The sequence below is a fragment of the Vicugna pacos genome, chromosome 16 (genome assembly GCF_048564905.1).
Source record: "Vicugna pacos chromosome 16, VicPac4, whole genome shotgun sequence".
Taxonomy (NCBI): Eukaryota; Metazoa; Chordata; class Mammalia; order Artiodactyla; family Camelidae; genus Vicugna; species Vicugna pacos.
Genome location: NC_133002.1, coordinates 59,407,895 through 59,429,961, shown reverse-complemented (window position 1 = coordinate 59,429,961; position 22,067 = coordinate 59,407,895). Strand labels below are relative to the sequence as shown.

At 59.4% G+C, this 22,067-nt stretch overlaps 1 protein-coding gene across 4 annotated transcripts in view; it reads right to left on the bottom strand.

Moving 5' to 3' along the window:
- The window catches only part of SEPTIN9 (septin 9), a 151,233-nt gene that overhangs the window by 80,295 nt on the left and 48,871 nt on the right, over positions 1-22,067 (bottom strand). The window contains exon 1 of one of the 4 annotated variants that reach the window (XM_072939668.1): positions 12,683-13,173. The exons of the other annotated variants lie outside the window; for them this stretch is intronic. Within the exon in view, the coding sequence (XP_072795769.1) occupies positions 12,683-12,737 (55 nt within the window). The 5' untranslated portion in view covers positions 12,738-13,173. Of the gene's footprint in view, positions 1-12,682; positions 13,174-22,067 lie in introns of those variants that run through there. 4 annotated transcript variants of the gene reach the window in all.

Genomic DNA, 22,067 nt, shown 5'->3' with positions numbered 1-22,067 from the left:
TGAGCGGAAGGAACCAGCCCTGCCCACACCTTGAGTTTGAACTTTCTGGACTCAGACTGTGCTTGAAGCCCCTACCCAGTCTGTGGTCCTCCTGCAGCCACAGGACATTCACACGCTCACCCTGACTCCCAGCCACTGAGCCTGCTCCCTCCCACCTCTGCCCCTGGCTCCCTGCACTGGCCACACACCTGCTCGGTTGTTCTGTTGCACCTTCCAGTGGCCATCCAGCCCCGCCTTCCAGGCAGCGACCAACTTATTCTTTTCTCTTTTTTCCTTTGAGCCTGAGTGTGTGCCCCGCACAGGTTTAGGGAGAAACCTCCTGAGAACAGAACAGAACCAACTTCGGGGTGGGCAGTGTACCCCAAGCACCCTCTGGGGGGTGACCAGCCTTAAATGTGACCCTGCAATGTATTCTTCCTCCCCCTGCACTTTCTTCCCAAGAGAGGAAAGGCCTCTGGGGCAGGCAGTGCGGGAGCCTCTGGCCACCGGTCTGCTCGTCTGCAGGTGGACAGATCAATTACCCCTGCCAGGGCTGCACCCCAAAACAGACAAGCTCTCAATTCTGCCTCTGCCTGCGGGAGAAGGAAAGAATGAGAGCTGTACATAGGGAACCCCAAAACTTCCATGCCAGAGAGCACTGAGAGACCCACCCCCGCCCCCCCCCACCACCCAGCATGACCAACTCTGCCCTATAACCTCTGACCTGCCTGCCAGCCAGCTATGCGGGGCCCAGACTGCCAATCTCCACCTCCCCAGTTCCCACCCTGTGAAACCCCCAGTGGCTAGGCCCTTCCAGCCATCAGCTGCAGGGGACGAGGGGTAAGGAGAAGGCCAAGCCCCCCTCATCCCACCCCAACACATGTACCTGGAGACTGCCCGGGGCCCCTACATCACAGGGACACAACCCACCCACCCAGCCTGAGAGCCCCTGAAAGGCAGGGGGACTGTCCGGGGCAGCAAAGACAAAGCGCCTGCAGGAAGAGTAATTCTTTTCTTAACTAAAAATGGAGAATTTCAGCCAAGTTGTCCTGAGCAGAACTGCCAGGTGTAGGAGGGCCGGGGGAGCTCTGCAGATGGCCCAGAGCTGGGGGCTTCCGGCGACGCACAGGGCTGTCACAAGCGCCATCTACGCCCCACCCCGGCCAGGCGATGACCCCTCTGGCGTCAGCATCCTGGTGATGGACTGGAAGGGCCCTTCCAGCCAGGACAGTGAATGACCCCCTGAGGGCCATTTTGGGGTCTGCCACCAGCTCTAAATTTCTCTCCTCACTCCTACAACGACAGGCCCAGCGATTCCCAACACTCGGCAGAGCTGGAGGGGCCCGGCAGGGGCTGGGCAGGGAAGGCCAGCCCACCCCCCTGCCTGGGCTGGGGTCCAGGACTGAGATTCCGGCCACTGCGGCTGAGCATGCAGCTGCTGGCACTGCCCGGCAACCCAACCAGGGCTGGAAAGAGCCAGAGGGACCGGGGGGCCCTGGCCCGGCCGCCATCAGTCCGGGGACCAGTCACTTTCCCTTGGTCTCTCAAACAGGGGTGCAGGGTGGGTGAGCTGTTTTTCTTTTTCACAGTGAACTTTAAAAAATAGTATCTAATAATATCAATTGCTCTTTTCCTGCCTGTAAAAGCAATACAGAAAATTTGTGTGCAATGCAGAAAACTTGCAAAACACAGAGAAAATAAAGGGAAAAATATCTACAAATCCACGACCAAGACACCCACCGTCAGTATTCTGGCAAACGTCCCTCTGACTTTTTACTGTGTATGTGTGCATGTATTTTAATGCAGGATCATGGAGGGACACTGCTTTGGGTTTTCCTCCACGTGGCATCAGGTAGCTCACATCTCTGTATTCTTGCATCTGTTCTCCAAATTTCCTTTGTGGTTCTAAAGTTCCGGTCCCAAATCATTCATCTCCTTTCATCTCCCTCCTGAGAACCCTACGAGAAATGCTAAGCACCGACCATCCTGGAGGCAGCCCTGGTCAGCAGCCCTGCCCGCCCCCACCCTCCACAAGGCACCCAAGAAGGTCTTTGTCCAGCCTCAGCGGCACCACCCAGCCCCTAGATTGGTCACAAACCAAAGGACGTACTGGGCACTGCTGGGGCCAAAGCCCGTGTGATGAAGAAGAATGCGTCGGTCACAAGGCCCCCAAACCCGACCAAGGCCTGTGCTGTGTTCACCTTAGAGAAGGTCCAAGCAGCCCAGGGCCTCCAGGAGAACTCACCTGCTCCAGCAAACAGGCAGGAGAGAGGCCCAGCGCCGGAGCCCAGGGCCCCAGGCAGCCTCCAGCCAGCCGGCCCCCTCCCCTCTAGAACAGCCACCACATCCTCCCAGCAGACGGTCACACCCCTCCCCCAGGGCAGGAGCCAGACTCGCCACGTCGGGCCCTGCTACAGACTGAAGGTGCTCCCCCACAGCTCTCAGGTTGAAGACTACCCCCCAAGGGGAAGGTATCAGGAGATGAGAGTCTCTGGGAGGCGATCAGGACGTGACGGTGGCGCCCCTCTGATGGAATCAGCGCTTTTATAAAGGAGGCCCCGAGAGCTCCCTCCCCTTCCGCCACGCGCAGCTGCAGGGAGAAGCCGCCACCTGTGAACCGGAAGCGCCCTCTCGCCAGACCACGAGCCGCCTGAGCCTTGGTCTTGGACTTTCGGCCTCCAGAACTGATAGGAATCAGTGTGAGTTGTGTGAGCCCCCCAGACTGTGGGCTTTTTGTTGCCGATGAAGGCAGTCCCCCTTTCCACTAGGGCTTCAGACGGTGCCCGGCATGTCCTGTAAGTGTCTAAAAAGCATCTGTTGCCTTGACTCTTTAACAGCCACCGTTGACTGAGTGCTCACCACACACTGGGCACGACCCTGAGGGCTCTCGTTACGTGAGCTCTTTTACTTCCCACGACCACCGCCAGACGGAGTGGTCTCACTGTCACCCCATTTTCAGATGGGAAACCAAGACACGGAGAGGAAACAGCCGGCCCAGCAGCATAGCGTGGGCAAGAGTGAAGCCGAACTGAGCCAGCGCGCTAAACCATCACCCCGCTCTGCCTCCAGTCCTCGCCCGGCCCTCCAAAAGCCAGCCTATGAAATCGCACAGGGCCCACTACACACTGGCACTGCACCCACACAGCGCTGAACCCCGGCCACACACCCTGCAAGGTGGGCCCTGTGATTCCTGGGCCACGAACGTGGTCAACGAGCTGGAGAGCAGTGAGGCTGGGACAGGCACAGAAGCAGCCCCTGCCAGGCCTCAGGCTCTGGACCTCCCCTGTCCCAGCCCACCACTGCCAGGTAGGCTGAATTCCACCCCAGCCAGGCAGGAGCAGCCCCGTGAGGCGGCACCAGCGAGGGCAGGGGCGGCAGGGCAGGTTTTGGCGGTAGGGAGCAGTAGACAGATGCAGCTGTGGGGCTGGGAGCACCAGGGGCTGCCTTCCAGTGTGGTCTCAGGCCAGCCGTGACCTGCGTGACCTGTCCACCTTGCTGGGCTCCGGGAGGACCAAGAGACTTTGCAGATACAGTATCCAGCCCAGGGCCTGGCATGTAGTAAGTGCTCAATCAGGAGATGGTTATGGAGGGGAGGGTGTAGCTCAGTGGTAGAGCACGTGCTTAGCATGCACAAGGTCTTGGGTTCAATCCCCAGTACCTCCACTAAGATAGACAAATAAATAAACCTAATTACCCCCACCCCCGCCCCCCAGAAAGGAGATGGTTATGACTAACAAGGACTAGCAGAATCAGAGGAAGTGCCGTGAGTGAAGGGGGAACAGCTGGAAGGGCCGGGACTTGGGTCAGAGACAAAAAATTCGGGAGGGAGGCCACAGCCCAACAGCTGGCTCCAAGACAGCTGTCTGCAGGAGCCTGGCCTCATCATTTAAATACTAAGAGAGATGTAAATATCTGAATGGGGGCCCCCTCCCCTAGCCCAGCCTCACTAGGGAAGGGGACGAGGCTCCCTCCTTCACCAGTGTCCCCAGCCCTCCCCTAGCTGCCCCCAAAACTTGGTGTTTCCCCAGGGCCAGGAGGTGGGGTGGGGGCAGCAACCAGGGAGGGAGGCAGGGAGGGAACACGACTCTGCTGCCGCCTCTTCTCTGCACTGGGCCTGCAAAGGTGTGAATGAATGAGAGCCTTCCCCATCTCAGCCCCTGGGGACTCCAGGCCTGCCAAGGCTTTCTTTTGTAGTTTAACAAAAAAGCAAAGCAGCCCCTTCAGAGGTTTTCTGATGGCGGCCCTGGGCCTAAAGCTTGCAACTCCAAACCTACTCCACCCTCATGCCCCTCTCCCACCGGGATTCTTCACCACCCAAGTCCCTCCCAGCTCTCTGACCAGGGGGAAAGATGGAGCCTGGATTCCCTTCCTGCCCCAACTCTGCTTACAAGCACAGTCCTCTCCCATAACCTTCCATCACCTTCCATCTTGGTGCCAAGGGCACCTGTGCCAGGTATGGGCACAACAGTGTCTTCCAAACAAATTGCGTCTGCCTGGAGACCCTGCCTGGCAAACTTCTACCCAGGACTCTGGTTAGGTGTCCCTTCCTCCAGGAAGCCTTCCTGAACCTACCCTTCTCCTGGACTCTTGCCTAGACCCCGAGAACATAGAACAGAGCTAGCACTTAGCTGGCGCCCACAGATAGCTGTTGAATAAACAAATGAATGAGCTGACGGCCTCTCCCACTCTGGCCTCCTCCTGGCCCACCAGAGGACGGGATTCCAGCACTGACTTCATTTTGAACTGAAGGGAAAAACATGAAAACCCGGCTACTTTACAGAGCACTCCTCCCCTGGCTTGTAATGGGGGATTGGAGGCAGGGGACAGCAGAGAAGGCCGCCCCTCCAGACCTCATGTGGAGCCAGGAAAACTTGTCTGCTTTTACTGTAGACACTGTCCGTCTCCTGGGACTTGGGGGCAGGGGCCTGGCCTGCCCCTCACAGGGAAGCTGCCCACCCACGTGGAGAGGAGGGCCAGAGAGCCCTGCTCAGGGCCGGCTTCCTGCGCCAGGGAGGGGCCGGCCGGAGTGCAGGATGAGATCCTGCCTAGGGAGGCACAGAGAGTTCGCTGGCCACTGACGATCAGAACCATGTTCCAGGAGACAGGGGAGTCCGGGGCGGGGGCGGGGGTGGCAGTTGGTGAGCCGGCAAGGTGGCCAGAATCTAGGCCAGCCCCACTGCCCCGGATGCCTCTCTCTTCCCGCCGAAAAGAAAGATGAAACTGTTCCATGAGTTAACCTCCTGCAGGCAGGAGGTGGGGGTGCTGTCTGTGTTCCAGGTGGCTCCTGTCCCCATTCCTGGGGGACCCTCAGCTTGGCCTCCCCCCGCCAAGGAGGTGCTAGAAACCCCCAGGCCTTGCCCCAGGGGACAGTTAGAAGCCCACTGGCCAAGAGAGCTATTAGCCAGCGCACCTCCAAGGGCAGGGAAAGACTGTGGGCATGAGGGGGTGGAAAACCAGACACAGAATTAAGGGAAAACACCTGACACTGGCTGCAAAGCGCTCCAAGCTCTAACCCCTCCTTGTAAGAGAGAGGGAGAAACCAGCCCCAGGAATTGCCAGCTCAGCCTTACCAGGACCTGGGCGGCAAGACAAACCCATCTCCTTACCCCGACCCCACCCCCCGGAAGACCCACCTGAGGCCCTGAGGGCACCCCGGTCCCCACCTGCACCCAGGGAACAACCATCTGATGGAGGTGAGGGTGGGGCCACCTCTCCTGCCTCCCTCCCCATCTCATCTGGCCCTAGAGGCCATTCCAAGTGTTTGAAGACAGAGGCTCTGGGCCTTGGGGACAGGGACACAGGAAGCTCTAAGTGTGTCGGGGAGGGCACACTAATGCGTTCAAGGCCAGACCCCTTGATTTTCTGGATTTTGCTACTCTGGGCTTCCCCAGGTGGCCCAGAGATTCTGGGGGACAGAGAAGGCTGAAGATGGGGCGGGGTCTCAGCATCCCTGAAGGGGCTGTCAGAGACTCAGGAACATGGCAAAGAGGGTCAACAGGGAAAAACACCAAACACGAGAAAGAAAGAGGCGGGTTGGAGCCTCATTCCCAGCTCCCCGCCTCCCCCGCAGCCCTGCTCCGTTGTTCGGGATTAGGGGGTGTGCTGTCTGTGTATATCCACCGCCGAAACAGACACCACCCTCTTGTCCCTCCACCTAAATTTCTGGGCACTGGCAGCACTTAAAAAAATGACAGCAAACTTGAAGTTTCTAGACCATCCCCTGGTCCAGGCTGAATGGAGCCTCCGACCGGGCTCTGTCCAGACCAAATTAAACAGCCCAGGCCCAGAAATGCCCCAGGCGCCAGGGGTGTCCAGGGACCAACCGCTGGGTCTGTTTGGATGGAGAGATAACAAATCCTCAGCCTTCAGGGACCATGTTCCAGAGGGTTCCAGACCGTTCGGTCTCATAAGCAACTCAGCCTCCAAATTTGGGAAAAGCCGAGAGGACTCTGGAAAGAGAGCCACTGTTTGACCATTTGTTCCTCGGTGGCTTTGTGCAGAGGAAGTGAAGGAACTCATTTCCTGGCTGGGTTTCTGCGATGAATCAAAAACTGAAATCCCCTGGGGCCTCGACCTCTGATACCTGTCCCCCTAGAGCCCCTTGGCTGCCAGCATCCCTTAGCCCCTACCCCGCCCCACCATTCACACACCAGCTGGTCCCTGAGGGTCTACAGCATGCCCCCAGGGTTCCTGCCCTCGGGGGGCTCCAAGCCCAGTGGGAGCACCTGGTCTGGCCTGGCAGGAAGGTGGGATTCCATCCTGGGTCTTGGGGCTACCGTGGATCCCTAGAACCTGGCCCCAGGTCCCTGCTGCTGGCCCTGTGCTCCTGTCAGTCCCCCACAGAGACCCTTCTGAGCATCAGGCAGCCCACCCCTAGCACGGTGAGTGAAGGGCACTCAGCCAGCAAACCCAGGGACAGGGGCGGTTTGCAATAATGGTGGTGTCTGAGCTGAACCGTGGTAAGGCCTTGATCTCTGAATGTGATCTCCTCTCACCGCTGGACATTTAAGGAGAAAGAGGTGGGGGGGCAGGGTTGTTCTGCTCAGCCATCGCCAGGATAAGGGCTGCAGCACCCCTGAGGGGTGTGCCAAGGCCACAGTCGCCAGGATGAGAAGTCCGTGGCCCCTGCAGGGCAAAGATGCCATCTGCGTGTTGGTACTTCCCTTGGTGATGTCTCATCATGAATGGGCTGCCAGGCCACTGCTCCCACAGCAGGACCGCCTCACCCAGCGCTGGCCATGCCAGCCGCTGACCCCAGGGGCTCATGCTCTGGTGGGTTCATTTCTCCAGGCATGGAGGCCCCAGCCGGTGCCCAGGCTTCCCCAGCCCTCGGCAGGGCAAAGATGCAGACTAACTGGACCCCAGGACAAGCTAGAGGCACACAGCTCTGGCCTCGGAGCCCTGGCTCACCCCGACTGGCCCCAGATGGGACTGTCCTGCTAGCTCCTAATTTGCAACACAATCAGGAGTTGCAAAGGGCAGCTGTGGGGGGAGGATGCCCTGCCCAGCATGCCCGTCCCTGACACCAGCTCCCGGTCCTGATTCCCTTTCAGGAAGGCTGGTGGCCAGCAGAGCTACAGGCTGGTGACCTCACCCTACTGTCAGGTTGTCCAGCACAAGCCTGTGTCACTGTCTGCAGGCCGGGCCCGTGGTCCACTCATCTGGGATGCTCTGGGGTCAGGAGGGTGCAGGGGAGACTGGGATGACCTTCCCAGTGAAGGAACCCTGAAGCCCACGTGACCCCAGCCTCCGCTCTGACAGGGAGAGAGCTTGACATCTGCAGATGGAGCGTCCCCCAGGCCCAGGCAAGGGCTCCCACGCTGGCCAGCAGCCCGGGCATCTGCTGGACTCAGAGGGACCCCCAGGCAGGTTTCGTGGGTGCCTCACTCACCTCCACCCCTGTGGGAACCAGACAGACCCTTGCCTGTGGCCTCTGAGCCTCTTAGCTTCCATCACCAGATTCCTGCATTCGGGCGTCCACACCCGCCCGTCCCACACCCCGAGCTCCAACAGCAGCAGCACCCACTACCCCCTCCCCCGTGAGCAGGAACCAGGCCCAGTGCTGTGGGCTATACCCCCAGGACAACCCTCAGACAGCGATGTTTAAGACCCCTCTTAACAGAGGAGGAAACTGAGGCTCAGGGGCCAAGACACCCTTCCCCACCCAGCTGTCAAATGGCAGAGTGAGCTTACCCCCCTAAGCATTACACCACACAGGCTCCCAGCTGCCATGCCCATCACCTCCCCCAAAGGCCCTCTCCCTTTGGATAGCTCTGCCCACTTGTCCCTTTCAAAACCTTTCCGGAGACCCATGTCCTCCAGAAAGCCTTTCCAGACTGATGCCTCACAGCACGGGTATCCATGCTCACCCCCACCTCCCTGGTCCACATCTGACCCCTGGTCCAGCTGGGAAGCCGATCTCGGAGGGGCTTCTGCCACCTGGCACACAGGTGTCCACCCTCCTCACAACCAGGATGGTGCGTGGGCCTGGTCCCGGGCCCTGGACACAAGAGCAACAGGCCAGCGCAGCGGGTGGCAGTCAGACCCATAAAGGAGCCGTCCCCTCGTAGCTACGAGCAGACACGAGCAGAATCCCGGCAAGGCTGGCTCCTCCAGTCCAGCTGAGTGACCTCATCGCCACTGTGGCTCCTGCCCTGGCCACAGAGGGAGAATTGCACGGAGTCTATACTCACCAGAGGCCTGAGTCTTGCTGAAAAGCAGGATTCCTCCCTCAAGAGGCCCTCTGGCATTAATTAGGGGCAGATCCGTACCCATCACCAAGCTATGGGCCTCGTCCTCCTGGGAGGAGAGGGGCACCTGGATCCAGCCGTCATGGGAGCCGTTGTCCAGGAGGTACCTGGGCTCCCAGACAAGCAGGCCCGTCTGCACCACCCCATCTCCTGAGGAGACCCTCTCCTTGCCCTCCTCCCGCGCGAGTGCTCCGGGCCCAGAGCCTGCCCGGCCTCCAGGACACCGCTGGGACGGTCCTCGAGGAGACGGCAGAGGGTTCAGAAGGGCAGACACAGCCTCTAGGCGGGAGAGCACGGCTCCGGGACCGGAGCGCCTGGGTCCTGAGCCAGACTGTGTTTCAACAAACATCAAGGACTTTCAGGATTCTTTCACTGCATGCAAATCTGGTTACAGCAAACAGTGCTGGGGAAAGTAGGCCAACAGCTGGCACTTGGAAGGGCTTTAGCTACACAAAGACCCGAGTTGTAATCGCGTTCGCGATAACAGATTTGGCCTGTTTTCACTAGAGAACACAGCGGCCGACAGCCCCGTGCCTCGGGCGTCCGGGAGCCAGCCGGGAAGGAGTCACTGCTTCCGCCGCCCCACCACACGGGGAGCGCCGGGTGCCGGGGCCACCTGAGGCCCATTTTCGCACAGGGAAAAGGGGAAAGTGAGACTCTCTAGAAAAATCGCATCGCCAAAGTACAAAATACTCCTCTTCCCCCTACATGGGGGTCTCCACAGAGCCCTGAGATCCTCCTTAGAGGGACAGCAGAGACCAGAGTGGGGAGGTTCGTGTCCAGGAAGGACACTGCCACCGTCTCAGTCCCCAGGGGAGACCTGAACCCACAGACGCATCCAAAATAGAAGCCGGGCCGAATCCCCGTGCCACCTCAGTGACGTGACAGACCTTAACGATCTCGCGCTCAATCCTCCAGGGTGAGGAGGGAGATGGGCAGGAATAATAGGATGAAAAGAGAAGCTGTTCCCTAGGGAAGAGGGCAGATGTGCCCAGGATACGGGGCGTCAGCAGAATTTTAACTCGGGGTACCCGTTCCCCCACACCCCGCACACATACCCTTGGGGCAGCCTCCCCTCTGTCCCGCAGGGCGTGCTGCGCCAGCTTGGATACTGTCATTGCTCCAAACCTCCAGGAAACACCCCCTCAGGGCCCTTCTTCCCCCACTGCAGGGTCCTAGTCAGCTTGGATTGAAAGTGACCCCCTGCAACGCCGCTACGGCTCAGAACTCGCCTGGCTTTGGAGGTGGCCCGGGGGGCCTCTGTCCTTCAGCCACTGACGTGAGCTTCAAGACAGGCCACATCCCCCAGCCTTGGGAACTATCAGGATCCCTGGTCCCCGAGGTGCTGGGGTGTCCTCCCACTCCTTTGACCCTACCTTGCAGAAACCGAGACACCAAGCGGGCAGCCCAGGCAGAGGTCCCCCACTGGCCCCATAGAAACAGACGGGTGCTGCTCCAGCCCCGATCTTGGCCACTCCAGCTGCCTCCCCTCGACGGTCCAGGCTCCAGGCGGGTGGGCACACCTGGCGCTCTGCGGTCACAGGCTGGTCCCTCCTTATGCCCCAGCCCCTAACGGACCAGCGCATTCCGGCCTCCCCCCGCTCCTGCTTGCTGCCCCTGGCCTGAATGCGCTCCGCCCTCCCTCCCTCCTGCCACCAAATTCCGCCTCCTCCACAATGACCTTCCTCTGCCCGGGCTCTGCCAGCCTCCATCACCCGCTGCTGTGCCAGGTCAGACACCCCTCCTCCTTCTCAGATCCGTCCTTCCCACGTCCGTCTGCCAAGGCTGTCAGTCCCAACACCCAACTCTACTCCCAGCTCCTGAGGCCCTTAGGGAGGCCGCCTTTCTGGCCCCCAAGCTGGCTGTCCTGAGCCTCTCTCTCTCACACACACACACACACACACACACACACACACACACTCTCATACATGTACACACACTCATGCACATGTCCACTCAGCGGCTCTGCCTCCCCTGCCTTCAGAGCACCCCAAGTCTTCAGGGCACACAACAGGGAGACTGAGGCACACAGGACCAGAGGGTCGGAGGCCCCACTCCCTAGAGCGAGAAATCTCCCCCTAAAGGCAGGGGGCTGCCAACTGTTACACCAGGATGGTCTCAATGAGGCCATTGTCTCTGACCAAATGAGAGGGTGGAGAAGCTGCCTGGGAAGCAGCCGCAGAAGCCACCAGTATCTCCAGATGGGGCACCCCAGGACAGGGACGGAGTTACATACTAGTACCCGGAGGCAGAGGCACTGACAACCCACGTGGCACGAGCTGTGACAGCTGTAAGACCACACGGCCCTCAGATCCCTCAGATCTCCGCCTCCCTATTCTGCTTCAGGGCTCCCATTGCCTCCCCAGAAATCCTACGTCCAGCTTGCTTTTGGGTCAGGGACTAAGAGCCAATCATACCCCCAAAGACCACAGGAAAACGTACACAGAGCGGGACCTGAAGCGGGCAGCCGTCTCCAGATCGGCTAAATCTCCAATTCGGACACTTAGGAGTTGAAAGTCCCCTGAGGAGCCTCCCCAAACAGCAGCAGCTGGAGGGCTGCTCCGGACAAGCAGGAGAAACAGAAGGGAGGAGATCCAGGGAGACTCTGGTATAAGCGTGCGCTCCAAGAGGTCCAGGTGGCAGAGTACAAGCCGTCACATCTCTGCAAACCCAGACCTCCCCTTGTTCAGTGCTCGTTGCCAGAGTCAGAAAAGTGCTCCCACTACAGATCCGACTCTTGCACAGGATGCCACTGGACCCCAACCCACTCCGGGCTCCACCCGCTGCTCAAGCTCGTCCAGTCCTAGCCCAGAATTACAGCCTCTGGGGCTCTGACTGGGGTCCAGCCAGGCTCTGGTCCCCAGAAGTGCCCCTGCAGATGGGGCTGTCCTCAGGTGGGCCATGTGCACAGCTGGGCTCAGAACGCCCAGATCCCAGCCCTGACCCTGTCGGTGGAGGGAGGAGGACCTCCCTGCTAGGCCTGGCACCTGGACGTCTGTGTCTGTTAAATCCTTTCAGACCAGCCTCCCCGAGGCCGGGCCCACCAGAGGGCTCTACCCGCGGCTGCCTGGGAGCCCCTCCGAGGGGCGGGGGCTCCGGGTCCGAGCCAGAGGCAGGCCCGCCCCTCAGAAATCTGGCTCAGAAGTGCTGGAGACCATTGTGTGAGCTTCTCTTTCCACCGCAGGACGCAGGATGCAGGAACAGAGCCACAGGCAGTCACGAGGGCGCAGGAAAGCGCGCACACACACAAGTCCAGGACCGGGATGCCCCACCGCGTCCGGCGGGAGAAGCCCCCTAGTCTCTCCACACTTTGTAAACCCCGAAGGGGGGAGGGGACGAAAAAGCGCTCCCTACCGGCACGCAGACCCCTCCTTCGCCCCGCTGCCAGACTCCAGGAGGCCGATGAGGATGTCCCCAGGCCCGGATGGGAGCCGATGGTATGCCTCCCACTAGACCCCGCCACAGCCTGGGCCGTGTCCACTCGGGGCCCTCCCCAGCCTGAATTCGGCTCAGCCCGGGCCCCGAAACTGGTGTGGGGGAGGGGGCTGTCCTGCGGGAGGGACGCGGGGGCGGGTAACTAGCTCCCCCAGCCCGCCGCGGGGCGGAGTGTCGTAGGGAGAGGACCGAGCGATAGCCTAGAGGGAAACTGCGCGCCGCTGCCGTTCGAGGAAGCCCCGCGAGCCCTCGAGGAGACTGTCGTCGCTCGGCAAACACAAACAACAATAAAAGGAAGGAAACTCGGCGGCAGCGCTCAGGGCGAGCGTAGGGGACGGCAAGGGAGCGCGGTCCCCGCGGTCCCCCGAACGGGGTTCCCCACTAAGGCGACGCGGGCGCAGGGCGGGGGTCGCGTGGTGGGAGGGCGCCCCATCGGGGTCCCGCTTCCCCATCCGCGCCGGGCCCGCCCCAAGGGGCCCCCGAGCACGGCCGCGGCGCGGTGGCCAGCCAGCACCCACCTTCGAAGTCCGAAATGATCCCATCCAACTGCGCGTTGACCGCGGGGTCCGACATGGTGGCTCTCGGGCAGCGCGACGCGCGGAGGGCGGCGGCGAGGAAGCGCCCCGGCCCGCCCGGGCCCTGCGCGCTGGCTGGGGGGCCGCGCCCGCGCTCCCGCCGTGCAGAGCTGGCCGCCGGAGCCCCTCGGCCCCCGGGCTCGGCTGAATGAATGGGGGAGGAGGGCGGGCGCCGGCGCTCCCCGCTCCCCGCGCCCCCGCCCCGCCCCGCCCCCGCCTCCCAGGCGGATCAGGTTCCCGCACCCGCGGCCCGGCCTCCCCGTCTCGCACTGGCTGCTCCGCCCGCCTGTCAAGGCTGGGCCTGGGGGTGCTGGGGCCCAAAACGGCCGCTGGAGGGACAAGCAGAGTCCTGGGCGCCCGACCCGAGCGCCCCCCTTCTCCCCGCCTGGCCCGCGCCCAGGGGACGGCGACGGACGCGGCCCCGGCGCCCTCCTCCCCCCGCCGGACGCCCCGCTGCGGCCAGATGTGGGCGGATGTGGAGGCCGGGCGGCTGCACGGGGGAGGCGCCGAGGGTGGGGAAGAGATTCCTCCCCTTCCCTGGGGCGCAGGGTTCCTTCTGCGGGAGGTTTTATTTACGCAGCCAAACAAAGTTCGCCGCCGCCGCCGTCTTCCCGCGCTCAGCGCCTCCAAGGGTTAAGCGCTCCAGCTGGCGGCCTGCAGGATCCTGGCCTGTTGGCCAGGAGCCGCCGAGCGAGGGGCGCGCGCCAGAGTCACGTGACCCGGGGCGGGGGCACCGAAACCCACCGGCCCGGGGCACCCCTCCAGCTACTCCCTACTCCCAGCCCTCCGCCCCCGAGGTCGCTGCCGCAACCTCGGGGGCGGGTGTCCGAAAAGGCGCCGGCCCACCGGGGACGTGGGCAAGGACAGAGCACCCTTGTCAGAACAGCCAGGGACACGTGCCACCCCCACACTCCACTGCAAGGGTCAGATCCCGGGTTCTCCCGAATACGGAGCAGATATTTCAAAGTATCTGAAGTAAGGAGTTGGGGACCAGGGAGAAAGAGGCCTTCGGTGAGGCCCTGCCCCATCTGGCCCACACCTCAGGCCTGGCCTTGGCCTCCAGGGCATTTACCCCTGTTACTTTCAAGGCAGGCGGGTCCCAGGGGCTGGGTACAGAAGGATGGGCTGGAACTTGAGAAGCAGCAGGGAAGGGCCCTCCAGGTCTGCCACCAACAATGGGGGAGGGAGGGTCTCTCCCACTCCCCCTGGCTGAAACAGTCAGGCCCCTCATTACCTTAGACCGAGGGCCTCCACCCCAAGTCAGGGGCCCATGTGAGAATTCACAGCAGGGAATGGCCCTCTCTGAGCCGATGGACAACTGCACTAAGGTGCCCTGGGTGCGGCACGCGAGTGCCTAGAGCTCACCCTGGGTCTCAAACTGGTCACTGCCACTCCCCTCTGGGCCCTCACACCCCGGTTCTGAAAGATCCCAAAAGCACAGGGGATGCTGCGGTCTGACCACCATCCTGGTAATGCGGGGGCGGGAGGTGCTTGCAGAGAAGGCGCTGGGTTTGGGGAGCTTTTTAAGTTGATGAAATCGAGTCCTTCCTTTTTAAGGAAAGCAGTCACTCCCTCCCTCATGCTTTGGATATTTTGAACTATTTTCAACCAAGTGAGTTTGTGGACATGGAACTGCAAAACCACAGACATTTCAGATGCGCACACGCCCTCTGTCAGGGAGCCGGGGTTTCAGAAATGGAGTCACCACTGTCATTAATAGCACCCGGATGGCTTCCACGGCAGCCCGGGGTGTTTCTTGTCTGCAAACCAGCACCTGGAATGCCTGATAGTCCAACCCTCTGGGCCACCTGTCCACCCTGTATTTGGGACTTTGGTGGTCCACTGCCCCGAACGCCACAGCCCCCATGGGAAGATGCTGGGTTGCCAGGATGGAGCGGCATGCAGCTGGGTCGCTGGTCCATCGCGTTATTCTCCAGTGTTTTTATAAAAAGCACCCGGTGAGTGTAGTCACACCCGTGCGATTGTTCTCCCAGAGAGCTGGCACAAAGTCCTACCCGGTTAGCAGAGGGTCAGCTCACTGTGCATTATTCATTTCCATTCACGGTGGAGCGAAACATACTCATGCTTATCTCCTCGGGGAGCCCAGCCAAGGGTGCACGCCTCCCCAGAATGCTCCCCAATGGGACCCCAAAGGACAATGGCAGGAAGGAGCGGACCTCCGAGGCCAGAAGGGCCCCCTGTTGGCACAACTGTGCTCCAGAGCCCATCCAGTCCATCCCCCTGCCTCCGGCCCCCCTTCACTTAACCACCAGGGCCGCCACGGCCAGGCCTAGACACCTCCAGGTAAGGCAATTCCCACATCCCCTCGGGAAACCCAACCCAGCGCTTGGCCACACTCCCAGCCAGGAAGTTCAGCCTTGTATCTAACCAACTGCTCTAATTGTACACCATTTATTTCCTCTTTTTTTCCTGTCCTCTGAGGAGATGGGAAACAGCTGGGCACCACCCTTCAAGTAATAATTACCTTCTCCAAACTCGAGGACAACCCAGTTGCTCCTTGGCCTTCTCTTTCTCAGCTTAAATCATCCATCCCCAGTCCTTTAATCATCCCTCAGCCTTTGATCACGTCTGATGACTGTGTCCAAACTGGGGCTCTGGGACTTTCATAAGGACTGATTCCCTGAAGAGTGGGGAGCGCCCCCTAGCCCCCTCTCCCAGGGCATGAGAATTCAGGGCCGGGGTCTGGACAAACGATCCTGGTAGGGGCACTGGGCAGACGAAATGAGCAGCAGAGAAGAAAATGAGCTTAAATTTGGCAGAAAAAAAGGATGGCAAGGGCTGAACGCTCCCCGGGAAACGGGGAAGGCAAGACCCGGGGGAGGGTGTGAGTGGGGGACATCAAAGGGGCCACCGACCTCACAAGTCCAACACGACACTTGTGGTGGGGGAACAGAGGCCCCCCGAAGATAATCCCCCCGAACCTCAGAATATGACCCGATTTGGAGTAAGGATATTTGCAGCTGTAATTAAGGTAAGGATCTTGAGACCAGATCTGCCCGGATTACAGCAGGCCCTACATCTAGTGGCAAGTGTCCTTATAAGAGACCAAAAAGAAGACACGTGGTGCAGAGAAGAGGGCCACGTGAAGTCAGAGGTGGGGCTTGCGGTGATGTGGCCACAAATCAATTAACATTAGGGACCCCAGAAAAGGAAGAGGCAAAGAAAGGTTCTTCCCCAAAGCCTTCAGAGGGCTTTCGTTCACTCTGCTGACACAATTTCGGGCTTCTGGTCTCCAACTGTGAGAGAATCATTTTTGGTTGTTGTAAGCACCCCAGTTTGCGGGCTTTTGTTACGGTGGCCCCAGGACGTGCCTACAGACCTTAAATTCCCAACTGGATCATTCCTTTAGGCCAAAGCTGCCTCCCCCAAAGATGTCGCATAAGCGACAAAACCCATCATAGGCAGCAGACGCTGCCGTGCAGGTGGCAGTCCTGAGGGAATCCAGGGCACGGGGGCACTCAGACTGCGCGTTTTAATAAGAAAAGCTGGAGCCCAGGGATGGGTGAGAAAAGTGTAAGATGAAGTTCAGGTCACGTCTTTCCAGAACTGGAAGGAGCAGGTCTGAAGAGAAACCTCGCAGGTCCAGCCCAGGTGGAGTGACCCCTGCAAAGCATGGGAGGAGCGGGAGGAGGAAACGGAGGGTCGGAAGCAGCCGTTTGGCTGGCTTGTCAGTATCCCTGACCCCGCGCGCTAGGTGGGGCGTGGGGAACGGAGGGAGGACGGTGGCTCTTGGCCCCGCGGAACCGGGCCTTTGGACAGGACACCCTATTAAGTGGACCATCTGGCTCTTCATAGGCCAGGCAGGGCTCCTCCAGCGCAGGGGCCGTATGGTCTCAGGTCTGCATGCACCTGGCACACAGTAGGATCTCCCTAAGGCCCAGCCCAACGGGTCCATCCACCAGCGGCTGGAGCTCCCACAGCCCCCAAGCTTCCTCAGCCCGCCATCCACCTAGCAGCTCAAGCCAAATATCAAGGTGTCACCCTTGAGTCCCCCCCCTCCCCCCACCCCGCCAGCGTCGAAGCCATCAGGAAGTGTCGACCTCAGAAAATCTGCAGGCCAGTCTTCTTGTGGCCTCAGGCGCCCCCACTCCAGCCCAAGCCCCCTCCGCCAGAGGTGTCCTGCCTAACGTTTAACAACCAGCGAAGCGGCCGCACCTGGTAGGCAGCATTTGCTTATTTTCCGTGGTGTCAACACTCGCACCTTGGCCACCTTGGGGCTCCCAGTGAGACAGCGCTGAAAGCAGACCTGGGACGACTTTGCAGAAGCCGTTACGATGCAGTGTTCCTACTGCACAGACACAACAGAGGTGAAGAACTCAAGCTCAAAGGTGACAGTTAAATGCAGTAAGAGACGGAGGAAGTGGTGAGTTTTGTGTGTGTGTTACCTTCCTTCTCAATATATTGCTTGTAAGTAATTTAATGCATGCTATATAAACCCATGATTTAATTTTATAATTTATCTTTTTTCCTAATAGAGCAATGCATTTTTTGAGGGGCGGGGGAAAGGAAAAACTGCTTTATTCAGGAGGATGGCAGCCTGGGGAGAAGGCAGACTTGTGTCCAAAAATCAATTCCTGAGCAAGCAACGCATTTTTATGGTGGTAAAATATGCCTAATATAAAACTCACCGTTGCGACCCTCTTTAAGCGTACAGTTCAGTAGCGCTAAGTATGTTCACACTGCGGTGCAACCATCACCATCACCCTTCTCTACAACTTTTTTCATCATCCTAAACTGAAACTCTATCCTCATTAAACAATAATTCCCCATGTCCGCCCCTTCCCGACCCCAGTCCCTGGCAAACACCGTGCTGCTTGCCGTCTCTACGAATCTGACGGCTCAAGGTACCTCAAGTAAGAGGAGTCACACTGTTTGTCCTTTTGCGTCTGGCTTATTTCATTTAGTATAGTATCTTCAAGGTTTATTACCCAAGGTGCACACAGTTTAGCACGTGTCAGAATTTCCTTCTTTTTATAGGCCGAATAATACTCCATCGTATGTATGTACCAAGTTTTGTTTATCCATTCATCCATCGATGGACACTTGGGTTGCTTCCCCCTTTTGGCTACTATGAATAATGCTGCGATGAACCTGAGTGTACAAAGATTTCTTTGAGTCTCTGCTTTTAATTTTTGGGGGTATATACCCAGAAGTAGAGTTGCCCGATCGTATGGTAATTCTATATAATTTAATTTCAAATAATTTACACAAAATTTATTTTTGATGTTATGTGTTTCAGAATATATACATGGTATGAAGTGGAAATCATATATTTTAGACTATATCCACTTAATATCTAATTAAAATTTTTATAATGGCTGTGTTTGACCACCAGCTCACAAAATGTTGCAAAATTCAACAATTGGCTCTTGCCCCATGGCCATCGCCTCTGCCCTGCGCTCCAGCAGGGCCTCCCGGCTCACTGGCTGGTTCTGCTGCTGTTCTCCCCACCCAGAACACACAGTGAGGCTTGAACGGTGAGCTCAGACTAACTCACCTCCCGCAGCCTCGTTCCCTCTCAGAGTCCAGTGCAAACTCCTCACCTCGGCTGCCAAGGACCCTCGTGCTTGGCCTCTGCCCCTTCTGCCGCCTTGTCTGCTCACTCGGCCCCCCTGGCCACCCCCTCTTCCCCACGCTGCCTCCTGCTGCCGGACACCCGGACACCCACGTTGGCAATCCGCTCTGCCTGGACCGCCTCCTGCGGGTCATCCCCCGCTGGCTTCCCTGTCTGTCATTTCGGTTGCAATCAGAGCGACCACCCGGGGTCCCCCAGGAGACCCCTTGTGCCAGTTTCTCCCTCACCTCCAGGCACGCAACGGAAGCTCCCTGAGGGTCCCAAGACCCTGGGAAATCCTGTAGAATGACAAAGGTCAGTTTCCTTTGTAGGATGGCAGGGTCACGGGGATGTCGAACAGGGAATTGGCCCAAAGGGGCAGAAAGACAACTCCCCTGGACTCCCTGGCACTCCTAGCAGCCACCACGCAGACCAGCCCCGGTCCCAGCATTCAGAATGACTGGCAGGGTGCTGTCTGCACCAGGCCAGGCCTCCAGGGCCCCATCTCCCTTCATCACCCCATGACATCAGCAGCAACCAAGCGTCAGCCCACTACAGTCCGATTTTAAATCCGCCCATGAAGCCCGTCTGTGCGTGCAGCTGACACTTAGCTGGTGTGCAGGCTACAGAATATCCTCTGCCACCTGCCTGCTTCCTTAAATGCCACCCTAAGTTTGCACTTTAAAGGGGAATGCCGTTTTCTTAGCACATGATTAATCTGTTCCCCCAACTTCCCAGTTATCGCTCCCGCCTGCAAACTCTGACCACAGCAGCCTGGCCCTTATCTCGGAGGCAGGGGACTTTTTAAACAAAGTCTGACTCTTCTAAATCATGCTTTCGAGCCACCAAAGGAAGCTCTGGCCTTCAGAGCCCAGGCAAACAGGCCTCCCCCGCTCCCAGCCTGGAGCCCCCACTCCAGCTGACAGATGCTCAGGGCTGAATCAGCTTGGAGTTCCCCTGCACCCCGGCTCTGATGACTGGACCAGGGACAGCCCCTCCCATCTTTCAGTTTCATTGCAAATTTTACTATAGTGATATGCAACCCAAGGGGACTCTGGGAGCCAGGGGCGGGGAAGGCAGCTGCTAAGATGGGGGAAGAAGGACCAGGGGGGAATTATGACCCTGCGAGATGACTCTGCACCAGCTGAACTCTGGCTGCGGCTCTGGAGAGTCATTTGTTTATTGGCACGTCCAACGGGCTTTTGATTGGCAAATTCAACTGTCTGGGACACTGGCTTGGTGAGTTACCACCCAGATACGATGGGGGAGGAGAAGCTGCTTCTCTTGATGACTCACGTTTTATTCCCGAGTACTGCCTCTTTACACAGTCCCACAACCCTCTGTTCCTACTCCGAGCCCCCAGGACAAGGCTTAGGAGTGGGCTAAAATCCCCAACTTCCGAGCAACCAGTTGAGGCTGGAGGTACAGAGATGCAGTGGGGGACACTCAGCATCCCCACAGCCCGGTGACTGATGGGAAACTCCCTCAGGCCCTTCCAGCGGCTCTGCAGAGTCGCAAAAGGGGCCTTGGGGAGTAGCAGCTGGGTGCCGACCCAGCCTCGAAGCAGCGGGTGGCTGTGCCAGCCTGCAGACGCCTCACCCCGGGGGCTGCCAGGAGACTTGGCCAGGCCTCAGCCCCAGGTGGACAGGCTGTCCCCAAGGGCCCTCTCTGTCCCAGCCTCCTCGCCACTTTTCTCAAGCAGGCACCCTGCTCCGAGGGCTCCGCGGCTGCAGTGTGGGGATAAGGCTGAGTCACCCGCCTGCCCTAGTTCCACGTCAGCGGGAACAACGGGATCTGAGCGGGATCGAGCAGAGAAGAGGGGGCAGCAGGGCCTCTAAGGCCACGCTTATTTTTAAAGTCACCGCAGTGACCAAGGTGACGTTGTCCCTGGGGAGCTGCCAGCCGGCCTGGCCCCTTGTTCTGCAGCCGCCTGCCCTGACAATGCCCCTGCCCACTGCCAGGAGTGGTGGCTGGTCAACACAGGAAGGGTGGGGAAGCAGGCACCCTCTCTCCCTCTTCTGCACCCTCTGAGAAGGGTCTTCAAGGCTTGTCCTATATCTGCAAACCTGCTGAAATCCCCTTCAACGTCTGCCCAGTACATGCTCAGCCACCCTACCCTTGCACACCTCCGGTGACGGGGAACTCAGTACCTACCAATGCTTTAACCAGTTTGGGCTGTTTAAAAAAGAGGCAGTGATAGGGGGTAGGGGGGAATTAAAGTCTGCTTGAAGAGGGCATCCGCTTCACTCTTTTCCAGAGCAGAAAAGTGAAAACATGCTGAGGCATGGATTATACAGATGACTGGCAGCTCCTTCTGGGGGCCTGGAACTTGGGGCATCCACCTTCCCCATTCTGAGAAAGAGGTGGAGACACTGGCCCCCAGGAAGTGTTGGTGGGGCAGTCCTGGGTGGACATCATCTATGCCTTCCCGGCAAAGACCTGAAGTCTGATTCTAGAAACTTGCGAGGGAAAGAAGTGGGCTTGCCTTGGGGCCCTAGAAGAAAATCGGTTTCAATCAAATGGTCGCTCTGAGGAAATGACCCCAGAGACCAGCCTGGAAGGCCTGGGCCTGCAAAGCCAGACAAGCTTCCCAGAAGCCTGAGACGGAGGAAGCAGCAAGGGTCCGGCACAGCTGGGCTCTGCTCCTCTCCTCAGATGGTGACCCAGGACCCTCAGGTGCTCCAGAACTTCCCCAGAGGGCAGGTCCAGGTCACAGGGAGAGGAGAGAAGCCTGGTGCGCTGCCATCCCCTGCACAGGGCCTCTGTGGTCTCAGCAGGGAAGACACAGGGATTCAGGGACGGAATTTTGAGCTGGCGGGTCCCCAGCCCCTGGCCTCTCCCTCTCCCCCTCCCCCTCCTTCTCGCTTCCACTGAGCATCTCTGGCCCCCGCTACACCTCCACAGAAGGATGGAGAAGAAAGAAGAGAAGTCACTCAGCTCTGCCCAGTTCACCCCAACACAAGATCTGGTGGGAAGGGACCAATGTCAGTAGGCAAATGGTGGGGGGCAGCTGGAACTTTCTACCCTGTTCCTCGCCCACTGTGAATTTGGGAGGATGTTCTGTGCCGCTGAATGTGTCTCTTGGCCCGCCCTGAACCCCCTGGGAGAGGGTGGCTGCTCCGTGGGGCTGCACCTGAGACGCAGCCTCGGGGGCTTGGCCCGCAGCCTTGGGAACAGAATGCTGTGCGTGGGAGGGAGGCAGGAAGAGCGGGGTGTGCTGGCGGGGCCCCCTCCTGACAATCTGGTATTGCTTTCCTGGATAATGAAATCTCCCCACCCCAAGTGCTGCTGGAGCCAGCCAGCAGCCAAATCAGCCTCAATGGGCCGTTTGTCCCTCGTGTGAAGTGACCTCGGGGATGTAATGGGTTTGCTATTAACTCACCCGCCTCCTGCCCTCCCCCCGCTGCCCCCAGCATGAGTCACTTGCCCAGATGACTCGGCCAAGCAGGGCCCTGGCCAGGGGGTTGCCAGCTCTGGCCGGGCTGTGTGCGGGAAGAGACCAGCACAGAGGACAAAGGATGCCCAGCTGGAGGCCAGGGGCCCAGGCCCGCAGAGTCCCCAGGGCTGTCTACCCCCAGGGCCCTGGGCAGCCATGCCTCTTCCCATCTGGGAACAGTCTCCCGGCAGACTCCTGCCAGCAGGGAGCTGAGAGGGTGAATTATGTGGAAAACAGCCAGAGAGATTGGAAAAAGGTGGCCCAAGGCCACTGAGGGCCAAGCGCCACCCTTCCCGCTGGGAAGCATGTTGGGGGGG